The following is a 13,000-nucleotide window of genomic DNA, read 5'->3' as shown; positions in this document are numbered from 1 at the left end:
GAGAGAGAGAGAGAGAGAGAGAGCGTGAAAAGGTGAGGGGCAGAGAGAGAGGGAGACACAGAATCTGAAGCAGGCTCCAGGCTCTGAGCTGTCAGCACAGAGCCCGACGCAGAGCTTGAACCCATGGATTATGAGATCATGACCTAAGCTGAAGTCAGATGCCCAACCAACTGAACCACCCAGGCTCCCCTAAAATATTTTTAAGAGTCCTATGTGCTACCTGTGGAATACAAAGATGAAAAATTCAAATCTGAATTGCTTGTAACCATTGCTAATCCTTAACGTACATATTAGTAAACGCCTTGTGCCTGATGAATAGCCGCAAAACTCAGCATCTTAACACAGAGGCCCTGAGTTCTCAGGGACCTATAGGCTGGTTGAGGTGGCTCTGCTTCATGCTGTAAGTTGCCAGAACCAGAGAGAGGGATGGTTGGGACTTTTTCTAATGGTGATGGCAGTTATAAAAAGTGAGACAGATCTCATATGAGCTGTCATGGAAAGATCCTGCGTTCACTTCATTAAGTTAGAAGGGCAAGTTACAGAACAATATGCACACTGTTGCCTATGTATGCCTAAAAACACTATCTTCTTATGGCACACCTATGTATGAAAAAGCCTCAAATCAGTTTTAAAATGACACACATCAGACTGTTCATTGTGGTTACTTTTGAAAAGGGGGTTGAATTTTGGGGGAATGTTATGGGGGGGAGACTCTGACCTGTGTTAGAATTTTTTATAACAAGAATATATAAACTACTATTAGCTTTGCCATTAAAATGTTTAAATGAGGCTAACAACAGAAATACCAGTTGCACATGACTCAGATGAAGTTATTGCTAACTGATGCAATAGAGGAAACCTGAAAGCTGAATGGCTTAATGCAATCAGCACTTATTTCTTGCGTACATACTACCTGATGGGGGTTGGCAAGAGACTCACTGCTATGAGGCGACCCAGAGATCCAGGCTGTATCCATCACGTGGCTCCACATGTCAACACGGGCTCCCCATGATTGCTGCTGAATGGAAGAGAGAGCCTGGAGGTGGCATACTGGCTCTAATGTGCTTTGGCCTGGAGGTGATAAACATGCTTCTGCTCATAGGTCAGTGGTAGGGGTTAGTCACATGACCCTCCCAACTATGAGTGGGATGGCAATTGATGGCTTCTGCATTGTAGGTACTCAATCAGGAGCAACTGTTGCAATTGGTTATAACAACAACCTTCTTCCCTTTTTCAAAAATGTTTATTGTTTTGAGGAGGGGAGGGGCAGAGGGAGAGGGAGGGAGATAATCCCTAGCAGGCTTTGCCAATGTCAGCACAGAGCCAGATGTGGGGCTCGACTCAACAAACCATGAGATCATGACATGAACTGAAATCAAGAGTTGGATGCTCAACCGACTGACCCACCCAAGTACCCTCAACCTTCTTGAGGAAGTTGGAGGAGTTTCTGAGAAGGCCAAATTTACCTTGAAATTCATCAATTATTCTTCTCTTGCGTAAAATGTAACTGATGTTTTCAAATATAGAATTACCATCTAATTTTCAAAAGGGTCCTGTAAATCTCAGCAGGGAGGGCTTACCCCTTGTCCCTCAACAGCACCTTCCTGCATGGCCATTTGCAATAACCTGTATAATCTCAGTAGGCTGAGAATTTTCCCCTACTTTTTTAGGTGCGTGGTCAAAATCATGGCTACCCACCACCTGATGTGAACAGGTGCCATTAAGTACAGTGTGAAAACAACATTTTCCCTGGGACAGATACAGACAAGATTCACTGGAAGAACAGTGAATCCTTTTTCCTTTTTATTGAAACTTAGCATGTCTGCCAAGATGAGTTTTTGGGAATTGAGCCTCAGCAGACATTTACTTACACAGTGGTTTCCTGGGTCCTTCCTCATCTACCACTTAGGCAGGAGGCTTTGGTTCTTGACCACGTAGTTAAGTTCACTCATCAGTGTACAGATTCAATGACCACATTCAAATAAGACACTTCATTAAAATTCTACTGCAAATATCAAGTTGTTTCCAAAAAAGTCTTCTCCAGCCTCAGAGTTACAAACAAAGGCCCTGGAGATTCGATGTCAAATCAGAGTGTACTTACCAGCTGATTTGGCAACAAACCTTTTAGAGTGAGGTGGAGGCACCCAGGGGAGATGAGGAGGTGTCTAGACCTGTCAGAATTACACAGAAGGGCAGTTGCTGTCAGAGGGGGGGCCAGGGTGTGGGATGGGAGTTGCAGGGAGTTGGAATGCTCTAAATCAGGGGAGGGTGAAGCCTGAGAGCTGTCTGTTCCCCCAGGAGCAGGGTGCAGCCTCCAGGGGAGGACCCAGGAGAGAGCTGGCCTGAAGGTCAGGCCCAGGTATGGACATGAGGGCCCCCTGGGGAAGCCCCAGGGGAGGGAGCCGTCATGCAGGAAAGTGCCGGGACTGGACATTTGTGCTGAGACCAGGGCAGAGCCAGCTGTCGGGGGACCCTGGGGCAAGGGGCCAGGAGATCCTAGGGACATGAACCCCAGGGACAATCCCCAAATTGTGCCCGATTCTCATTTTTATCTTTCTTCTTTTGGCCACAGGGTCCTTCTTTCATTGCCTGAGAGACATCATGGCATAGCAAGAGAAGGTAATCAAGGAACAGGTAGGCCTCAGGCTGGGAGGAGTGGCACATTGTGGGCTCCAGAGCAATCAGACTGAGCTCTATTCCTGGTTCTGTCACTTCACCAGCCATATGAACTTGGGAATATTTCAAGTTCTTCATCTGCCAAGTGTTGGATAAACCCCGTCCTGCAGGAGTGCTAGAACATATGTAATGTATGTGAAGTATCTCGCACAGTGACTGGCAAATACTGGGTCTTTAATAAATGGTAGTTATTATTATGCTTGTTTTCACACCAGAAGAAACTTCCCTCATCTCTGGGAATTTTTTTGTTTTTGTTCAGGAGATTTCAGAGACTGTAGTACTCTAGGACAAAGAAAACCACGTCGGCCTAACTGCTGCTTAGCAAGTAACACTAAGTGAAATTTCCCCATTATAGAGTATGTTCTTTAATTTGGATGCAGGGATTTCACCGGGATTCAACCCAAAGCTTGTATAATTTGTCAAGCACCAAGAATTCCCCTCCCTCCCAACTGCCCTCCCAACAAAAACAATGCTATTTTCATTTGCCTCACCACCACCAAAATCTAGTCCTATTTTGACATTTTGTCAAGTTACATTCAACATAACCTCTTTAGCAGAGTAGGGTCTGGTTCCCCCAGGTCAAAGAGTGCCAGCACAGCGCTTCTTGGCATCCTGCTAAGGGAATATCGCCCTTATCTCTGAGAAATTCCCAAAGACAACGTTCATAAAACACTGTGCGCACCAAACTTACCCGCACCTGCACAAAAGCACCAACCACCTTCTAGTCCTTCCCCAGTTGGTGATGCTCTGTGGTTTACCTACAATCTCAAAGTAACTGTTAAGGACAGTGTCTCACTCCAGAGTTGTCTGTCAACCCTGAGGCCTCCCATCCGAAGGTCTGGCCCCTGCTCACGACAATCACAGCCCCACCTAGCCCAGCAAGCAGCTCACTTAAAATTACTTTGCGGCAAGGAATCTCCAAAGCCCCAGACCCCAAAGTGTCCTGGCTCAGAGAATTTACACTTTAGTACTTTCACCTGACCCCCTTCCTCATTGTTTTTTTTTTTAACTTGTCTTTTACGTATTAGAATTCATCACACCATCTTCCTTATATAGTAGCTGCCGTTAAAAATCTATGCCAGGTGCAGGGTCTTCTTTATCATCAGCATCATCGCTACTAATATATAACCTTCCAAAGAGCAGACACTCAATTAATGGTGAGAATAAACTGGGCACTGAGTGAGGAACGTAATTTATTATTCTTTAATTTTCTCCGAACTCTTCAATAAATTAAGGACATTGAGGTATATATCCTTAAATTTCACAAAGAGACAGACAAAAATAAGACAAACCAAGATGTAACTACATTTTACTTTGTTTCTATTTTAAAACTAGAGCTATATTTTTGCTGGTTCTTTCCTATTTCTGAAAAAAATCCCCATTCCAAAGCCATATTATCTTGTTCTGGAACTCGAAGAAGACACAAGGATTTTCAAGCTACATTACACAATACCAAAACTCTTACTCTTAAATCTTATTCTTAAACCTTACTCTTAAACCTGATAAACGGCAATATGCGATCCATGTCATTTATAAACTTGGATTCTGAATCTTATTAGATTCTTCTGAAACATTCTTTTTAAAGGAACATTTGTAAGCTACTCAATGCACAACAGGAAAACAAAGAAGATATATTATGGTCTCTCCAACCCCACCTTAACCTCTCACTACTTAAAAGGTTGGCAGACCTCATCAAACACAAAGCGAAGAATCTGCCTCAGCCCTCTCTAAGGAGGAGCAGAGCGGCCAGATGCGGCCCGGGAACGAGCACTAGCTTTGGCAGTAGAGGCTGCGCCGGCTGCGGCTTGGACTCGGGCTCTCTCTTCCTCATCTCGCAGAGCCTCTGCATAATGGTACGGGAAGGCACTGGGGACGGTGTCGTGGACCTTGGCCAAAAACTCGAGGATCTTCATCTTGCTGGTTTCAGCATGGGCTCTCTGGCCCCACAGGAACTCATAGCGTGGAGGATTGCTGTCGGGCACCTGGCGGTACTCCAGGTACTTTTCCTGCACCAAATCTTGGGTGATGAGCTTCCTGGGATCCCCGAAGATTGAATGCTTCCTTCCATCATAGACGCCCAAGATATTCAGGAATTCCCAGACGTCTTCTTCAGAGGCTTGATTGCCACTCAAGAAGATGACACCCAAGAGAGGAATGAGCAGCCCGCTCTTAGGTAAGCCAGAGCCAATGCTCACACTGCCGTCATCGGTGGTATCTAGGATGCTGACGAGGGTGTAGGCGAGACCGTTGGGCTTGACTTCCTTTAACTCGAGGCCAAACACCAGCTCCAAGTGCTCAGAAGCTCTCTTGAGGATCTCAGGGAAGTGCTCCTTAAACCTTCTGGTGACAATCTTCAGCATACTTGCCCTCATAATGGGCTCTTTCATGTTATGCTTCTCTAGCAGGAATTCCATCAGCATCCCCACCTTCCTGGTTAGAGGATCGTTTTGAGCTTTCTCAGCAGAAGTTGAGGCCTGGGACGAATTTTTACTTTCCTTAACCTGGCTCTTGGCACCTGCCTTAGATCTTCGCCGTGAAACACGCCCAGCAGGCTTGGTGGTGGCTTGGCCTTTTTGAGGCTCCTGGGAAGTGCCAGCAGCAGGGGAGCTCAGGGGAGCAGCCCCAGAAACAGGAGAGGAGGTGGACTCTTCACCCTCTGTTGCGGCAGCCTGAGCACCCGCGAGACCCTGCGATCCACTTCGGGCCTGGCGGCGTTTCTCGCGGGCACGGAGCTTACTCTTATGGCCCCGCGGCATGGCTGGTCAGGGACAGCAGGCAGTGTGGGCAGGAGCTACCGACACCTGGAGCAGGGAAGATGAGAGTGTGAGCCCCTCAGCAGGGAGAGACCACCTCTGCAGGTTTTCTGAGAGGCACGGCTCTGGGACCCCCCCAGGGCTCTTGCACTCGGTCAGCCTGTCCCCTGTGAACCCAGTGGAGGAAGCCAGATTAAGTGAGCCCCAGGTTCCAGCTTGCCAGCCCCGCCTGTGGCTCACTGAGGTGACAAGTGGGACTGGTAGCATGTACCTTCTCTGTGTTCAAGGATAATCTATGATTATCACATCAACTCTTGGTAGGGCCCGGGACCTCTTTCCTGTGCTTCCATAAAATTGACATGTCGAAGCTCCCTGGGACCCACAAGCAGGAACTGAGAAGTGCTGACAGCACTGTGGGGCCCTCTCGGTGCGGGACTTGTTGGTCCTCAGTCCTCACTCAGTCCTCATCTTTTCTACGCCTAGAGTTTGGGACCCTCCCTTCTATTGACAGGTGTTGCACCCTCAACACAGGATCTCACCTCCCTTAGACTTGATGCAAAGAAATGAGGAGGAGTCTCAGCCTAATAATGAAGCTTTGGGCCTTCAGGGGCTGAGCATGGGGACTTGGAAAGATTCTGTTCCCCCTACTCGGTGGAGGGCAGTGGTGGTGGTAGCTTCAGCTGTTGTTCATGGTCCTCACTTTGCCTCTTGGGAGGATCTGGGACTCTCCCTCTCATGACCTGAGGAATTCTCCTCATAATAAAGTCCACAACTCACTGAGACCCAGTGGTAGAAGTGAGGGGTGGCCGTATTTGGCCACGGTGCCCATAGTCTCTAGAGGCTGAAAGCTATAGCAGGTGGGCTGAGGCCCTATTATGTGTAGTCCTCACTTTTTACTCAAAAGATGGCCTGGGATTCTTCCTGCTACTGACCCATCAGATCAATCTTCTCACTCCCCTGTTATCTCTGAGTGGGACCTGATGGGCACCTCTAATGAACAACTATTCCTGGAGACTCCTGGGACTGACGAGAAGGAGAGAGATCACTGGGGGGGGGGGGGGGGGAGGGGCACCCTGCTGGTATGGGGCGGAGTTGCACACAGTCCTCAAGGCCCTCTCCGTGAGTCCTGGTGAAACCTGGAGATCCTCCCTTTGTTGACCTGAGCTCCCTCAGGTGGTATTAAGATTCTCGCCATCCTGAAAACCCCAGGATGAAAGAAACAGTGAGCCACTTCCAGTCACCCTATCCATGGACTCCCTGGATTGGTAGCAGGAGTTAGATTCCACGGACTTCGCCCTTCTGACATCACTGACCTCTTTAGTCTTAATTTGGACACAGGATCTAGGTTCCTCCCTCAGCCCACCTGGGTCTTCTAGGTCTGGACCAAGGCCCTTATCTCCCTGAGGCTTATGATGTGGAAGCGAGGGCTGACGCATCTGGCTACCTCTACCTGAGGTTTCCGAGGGCTGGAAGGGGGCAGAACTTCGTGGGCCCCAGAGCTTTGGGTGGGTGCTCATCTCAGTCATCCATCAGTGCCTTCATCCTCACCTCAGGAAGGACCTGGAAATCTTTTGTGTCTTGGCTTAAGGACTATCCCATCATTCTAAGGCCCCTGCCTCCCTGAGACCCCCTAGACAGAAGTAAAGTTTCCTGATCTAGCTACAGCTGTGTGTGGACTTCCAAGGCTGACAGGAAGGGATTCTGTTGCCCTCAATGCTGTGGTGTAGGTGGTCCCCTCAATTCTTAGGTCTTTTCCTTGGGTCCTGGCAGTACCTGAAAATCTTCTATACACTGACTTGATGCTTCCCCCACCAATAAGATTCCTCACTTTCCTGAGATTCCCTGGAAGAAGTGAGTGACACTTATCATGTCACTATGTCTGAGTCTCCCAGGTCTGAGAAGGCTCTATGTGGTTCACCTTTTTCTGGGAACGGTCCGCTCATCTGTAATCAGTGTCACTACCTTGACTCCTATTAGGAACCAGGTCTCCTTCCTTTGCTGAATGGGGCCTCTCCAATTAGACCAAACGTTTCCTTAAAGGAAATGAGGGGGTACTTCAGCCAGAGAGGTCTAAACCCGGCTTCCTGAGGCTGACTGCACAGGTGGAATTTCTGTGGCCTCCTCTGTTCTGGGGTAGTTGTCTCATTTCTACAGGATTTGTACCCTGACATACGGCATGACACGGGACTCCTCTTCCTCTGCTAAACTGGGCAGCCAACCCTTAAACTATGGCTCACGCCTGAGACATGCTTCAGAGGAGACTGTGCCTTTGTGTAACCGGCTCACCAGGAAGCAAACATTTAAAAAGTACAAATGACATCACAAGGGCACTAACAATAACAACAAAAACAATAAATATACCAGTAAAAGATGGAGTCTTTTGGGATTCCTCCCTCTATGTGAGTCTACAAGCCTCAAAGCAAAGGCCTCACGTCCGTGAGTAGCTAGAAGAAAAGTTAGTGTGCTGCACATCTGGGTGCCTTATCTGGACACTTCCATATCTGAGAGTGGGGGTGCAGTTCTGTGCATTTCCCTATTTTTTAAAAAAATATTTATTTTTGAGCCACAGAAACAGAGCGCGGGAGCTGGGGAGGGGCAGAAAGAGAGGGAGGGAGAGAATCCCCAGCGGGCTCCACGCTGTCAGCTGCGGAGCCGGATGCGGGGCTCGAACTCACCAGCCATGAGATCGTGACCTGAACAGAAATCAAGCGTCAGCCGCTCACCCAACTGAGGCATGCAGGCGCGCCCGCGGTTCCGTGTTTTGAGGACAGGTCCCCTCGTTCGTACGGGCAGTCCCACCCTCACTCCTTTTAGGGCCAAGCCTCCTCCCTCCGCCAACCGGGCCGCCTTCCTTAGGGAAGGCCTTTCCCTCCCTGAGCCACCCCCTAGGCAAAACCGGGGGGTTCTCTCAGCCGAGCTACTCTAGGGCATTCCAAAACTGCCAGCAGGAGTGGGGGTCTGCGCAGTCACCCGGAGGGGCGTACCCTCATGAGTTCCAAGGGTCCCGCCTTGTCCCCTGCGAGGTCCCAGACCACCCCCTTTGCCTAAAGAAGTCGTTCCCTTTAGACAAAGGCCCTCCCGTCCCTGAGGCCGTCCCGGTGGCTAAGAGGACCAAGGCTACGGGACTGCTAGGCCTCACGTTCCACCGGGACCGCCCAGAGCCGGGGCCAAACGGGCCCAAGGCGGGGAGGGGTCCCCTCTGTCACGGGGGCGCGGGGAGTCGTCTCCTCGGGTCCCACTCGGCGTCCTCACCTCACTTTCAGCCCGGTCCCGGGAATCCCGCCGCCGCCGAACAAACGCCGCACGCCCTGCGCCTTGAGGTCCGGGCCCGAAAGGAAGTCGGCGCAGCCGCATCCGGCCCTCGGCGGCGGCCGCCCGGGGTCTCCGAGGGCCGAAAGCAGGGGTGGGGCGCTCTAGGACCCCGCCGCCGAGAACTCGGTGGTCCCCGCGCGTCCTGGCCCAGGGTCCTCCCCACGTGCGTCAGGGCCTGGGGCTCCGCCCCCTGCCGGCCTCCAAAGCTCCTCTCTCCTGACTTGCCAGAGGGGAATCTCTGGTCCCGCGGCGCGTGGCTACCCCTTCCTGGGCTGCACAAGCCTGGCGAGAAGCGCGGCGCTCTACGCGCCTCCTTCTTTCGGGAGAGATTCACTTGCATTCAAGGGCCACACCCTGACTCCACTTACGACCTGTGAGACAAGGCTATTCCTTCCCTGAGACTCACGAGGTAGAATGAGGCGACTCCTCAGTTGGGAGCTCTTCTGGGTTCCCCAGTGCTAAGAAAGGCGCGGGACTCTATTTAGCCCCCTCTGCTTTGGGGGTCCCCTCAGAACACTCATGGTGTTCACATGAATTCTTGTTACGGTCCAGGTCCCTCTCTCTGCAACAGCGAGGCATCTTCCATTAAACGGAAGCCCTCACCTCCCTGAGACCTTCGAGGCTGAAATCAGACTGACCTCTCTGCCCGGGGCTTCCCAGGGTCGGCATCAGAGGAGATGTTTGGGGCCTCTGTTTGTGCGGTGGGTGCTGCTCTTAGTCCACATTTGGGTCCTCACCTTGATGGAAGACCCATCCAGGTAACTTCACTCTCTGCTTTCCTGTAGCTGCTCATGTTACATCAAGGTCCTCCTTTCCTGAGAATTCCAAGTTGGAAGTGAGGGTGATCCTGGCCTGAGCATGGTCCTTCAGTGCCTCCAAGAACAGACAGTAGGGATGCGATGCTAACCACTTCTGGCTGGGGTCTCTCATCATTTCTCATTCATGGTCCTCATAGTATCTTTCAGAGACTGGGATTCTTTCCACTGAGCTCAACTCACCATCTTTAAGTCTTTGGATGACCCCAATATGTTGGGAGAGCTGTTTCTTCAGTACTCATTCATGGGGGTTCTCATCTTTGCCTGTCTCTTAATTAAAGGCTTCCTGGGAAACGACATGTATCTGTAAACACTTGACTAGTTTCTCTATTGCAAATCTTGCAGAACATGAGCCTGGGTCCCAAGAGTGCTGCAAGATAAGGAAAGTGCAGCATACATCAGGGAGCCCAGGACAGGTGTATGCTGAGGAAAGAAACAAAAAAACCACCGATGATATATTCCTTCTCTTCCCCAACCACACTTAGGGTGGCTCTAAAAGATTTACTTTTTACAGAGAAGGATGGAACCAGATGATCTTGTGAGCCCCTGATCTTTTGAGGATATCTGATTTTTCACAGGTAGATGATCATATTGCCACTGTCTCTCTCCTTTATTCATATCTCTTATTTATTTTGATATTCTTATTGCTCTGGTTATGTATTCCAATCCAGTATTTTGGTCACAGCGTTTTTCTTTTCCTCACTTGAGAAACATTTTGGAGTTGAAGAAAGTGAAGTCAGTGATCCAGGGCCAGCCTCAGGCTGGGAGAAGCGGAAAAGTGTGAGCTCTGGACAAATTCAGACCAAGGGTCTAGTCCTAGCTCCATCACTTATTAGCTCTGTGAATCAGGTGCATCACGAAGTTCTGTGAGCCTCAGGCCCTGCGTCTGTGAAGTGGGTTTGTTAAATCCTGTCTCACAGGCTGGTGGAACATGGTTAATGTATGCAGAGTACCTGGAAAGATGCCCGGAATGCATTGAGACTTTACACAATGCCTGTTATTACAATGATTCGGATTATTTTGACCCCAGAGGATACCACCCCCACCCTGATGGAATATTTGTTTTAGTCTAGGAGATATCAGAGAATATATGCCTTTTAGGACATGAAACACTAAATCGGTTCAAAATGCTGCTTCTAAAGACACTTTAAGTAAATCCCCCCCCCCCAATAAATCATATTTCATATGTGGGGGAATCTTTTCTAGTTGAATGCAACTCAAATTTCTAGAATTGGATTCAAAGACTAATTCCTTCCTCTCAGCTGCCCATTTACCCAGCCACCCCGATCTTCATGAATTTCACCATCACTTAAAATCCATACCTCCCTTCAAGTTTGCAGAATTAGAAGCAAAATAAAAACAAAACAAAACCAAAAACACTGAATTTGAGTGCTTTTAATAAAATGGGCTCTGACTCCCCAACTTACAGCAAAGAGTGCCCTCCCATTGGCTTCTGAGTTTCCAACCTCAAAAGAGCACCACCCTTATGTCTCAGAAACTCCCTGAAGATGATTTACATAAAACGCCTGGTTTGTGCTCTATTCACCTGCACTGGGGTCAGAAGCACCGACACATTCCATCCCTGCCTGGGGTGGAGATCCCCTCTGGTTTACTCACAATCCCAAAGGAACTGCTAAAGGGTTTTCCATTCCAGACTTAAATCTCTCCACTTGGAGCCCCATCACCTGGCTCCTGTTCCCCAGTTACACAGCCGCATTTAGCCCACCGTACAGCTATAACTTCAAATTACTTCCCATCATAGGGCTTTTAGCTGCCCAAAGTCCAAAGCTGCCTTGGCTCAGGGCATTTTACACTAGTACTCTTCATCTGGAGCCCCTCCCTCCTTTCTACCCTTTATTTTTACTAGTCCTTTCCATCTTAGGAAATAACTCACCACCTACTTTCTATGAGAGCTGCTCTTAGACTCCACAGTTTTAGAGGCACGGGTTGGGTCTATTTTTCTTATCATCCCCGGTACTAGCCAGGAGCCTTCCAAAGAGCAGGTGCTAAATTAACATTTGAGCAATTAAAGAGCAAGTGTGCAAGTCAAATTTGTTATGATTTAATTTCACTTTGACTAAGCTAAGCAAATCCAGGTACATATACTTCAATTTTATAAAGACTAAAAGGAAGAAAACAAACCAAGAAGCGACTACATTTCACTTTTTTTTTTTTTTTTTTTTTTCTGGATCTCATGATCACACAGACTTTACTGTGGAGTAGTTTCCTTTTTCACAAAAAAATCCATACTCCAACATCACAGCACCTAGTTCTGTGTGACAAGAAATGTTTCAAGGGTTTCAATTTGTTTTACAAAATACCCAAATTCTTATTTTTCAACCTGATAAACTCCAATAAATGTATGATCCATGTCATTCACAAACTTGGATTCTGAAGCTAAATAAAACTTTAATTGAAAGGAAAGACATTTGAAACTAGGAAGAAAAAGCTAAATCTCCAATTTAAACAAAATGTACAAAAACACAAATGTATTACACTGTGTTCTCATGAGCCGCACCAGGGCCCTCCGCTAGTTACAAGATCAACTGCTTTCCTTAACCACGAATACTCTGCCTCAGCCATCCCTAGGGAGGAGAGTAGCTACTGGACATGGCCCGGGAACGTGCACTGGCCTTGGCAGTGGAGGCCGCCCTGGCTGCGGCTTGGACTCTCTCTTCCTCATCTCGCAGCCTCTTCCTAATGGCATGGGAAGGCCGTGATGTTGGCAAAAATGCCAACACTTTTTTGTTTTTACTTTCCTTTTTTATTTCTTTAATTTATCCAAGGTAGTTAACATATAGTGTAATAATAATTTCAGGAATAGAATTTAGTGATTCATCACTTACACGTAACACCCAGTGGTCATCCCAATGTGTCCTCCTTAATGCCCATCACCCATTTAGCCCATCCCCCGACTCAACACCCCTCTGGCAACCCTCAATTTGTTCTCTGTATTTAATAGTCTCTTATGGTTTGTCTCCCTCTCTGTTTTTATATTATTTTTGCTTCCCTTCCTGTATGTTCATCCATTTTGTATCTTAAATTCCCCATATAAGTGAAATCATATATTTGTTCTGACTTATTTTGCTTAGCATAATACTCTCTAGTTCGAACCATCCACTTGTTGCAAATGGCAAGATTTTGACTACCGAGTAATATTCCATTGTATATACATACCACATCTTTTTTATCCATTCATCAGTCGATAGACATTTGGGCTCTTTCCATACTTGAGCTATTGTTCGTAGTGCTACTACAAACATTAGGGTGCACACGCCCCTTCGAATCGGCATTTTTGTATCCTTTGGATTAATACCTAGTAGCACAATTGCTGGGTTGTATGGTAGTTCTAAGTTTCTGAGAAACCTCCATACTGTTTCCAGAGTGGCTGCATCAGTTTGTATTCCCACCAGCAGTGCAAAAGTGTTCCTCTTTTGCCGCACC

General features: G+C 48.2%; 1 protein-coding gene across 2 annotated transcripts in view; it reads right to left on the bottom strand.

The window, feature by feature from the left end:
* Positions 1-3,852: 3,852 nt before the first annotated feature.
* LOC125931579 (melanoma-associated antigen B1-like) overlaps positions 3,853-13,000 on the bottom strand; it is a 36,523-nt gene continuing 27,375 nt past the window's right edge. Inside the window, exons 1-2 of one of the 2 annotated variants that reach the window (XM_049643645.1) lie at positions 8,682-8,767; positions 3,853-5,477 (exon numbers count right to left, since the gene is read on the bottom strand). In XM_049643645.1, the coding sequence (XP_049499602.1) occupies positions 4,404-5,432 (1,029 nt within the window). In that variant the 5' untranslated portion in view covers positions 5,433-5,477; positions 8,682-8,767 and the 3' untranslated portion in view covers positions 3,853-4,403. Of the gene's footprint in view, positions 5,478-8,681; positions 8,768-13,000 lie in introns of those variants that run through there. The other variant, XM_049643646.1, reaches the window with a different exon arrangement.

This window comes from Panthera uncia, chromosome X, assembly GCF_023721935.1.
Source record: "Panthera uncia isolate 11264 chromosome X, Puncia_PCG_1.0, whole genome shotgun sequence".
NCBI classification, from domain to species: domain Eukaryota; kingdom Metazoa; phylum Chordata; class Mammalia; order Carnivora; family Felidae; genus Panthera; species Panthera uncia.
Note: the sequence above shows the minus strand (reverse complement) of the source record. Positions and strands in the feature narration are given on the sequence as shown.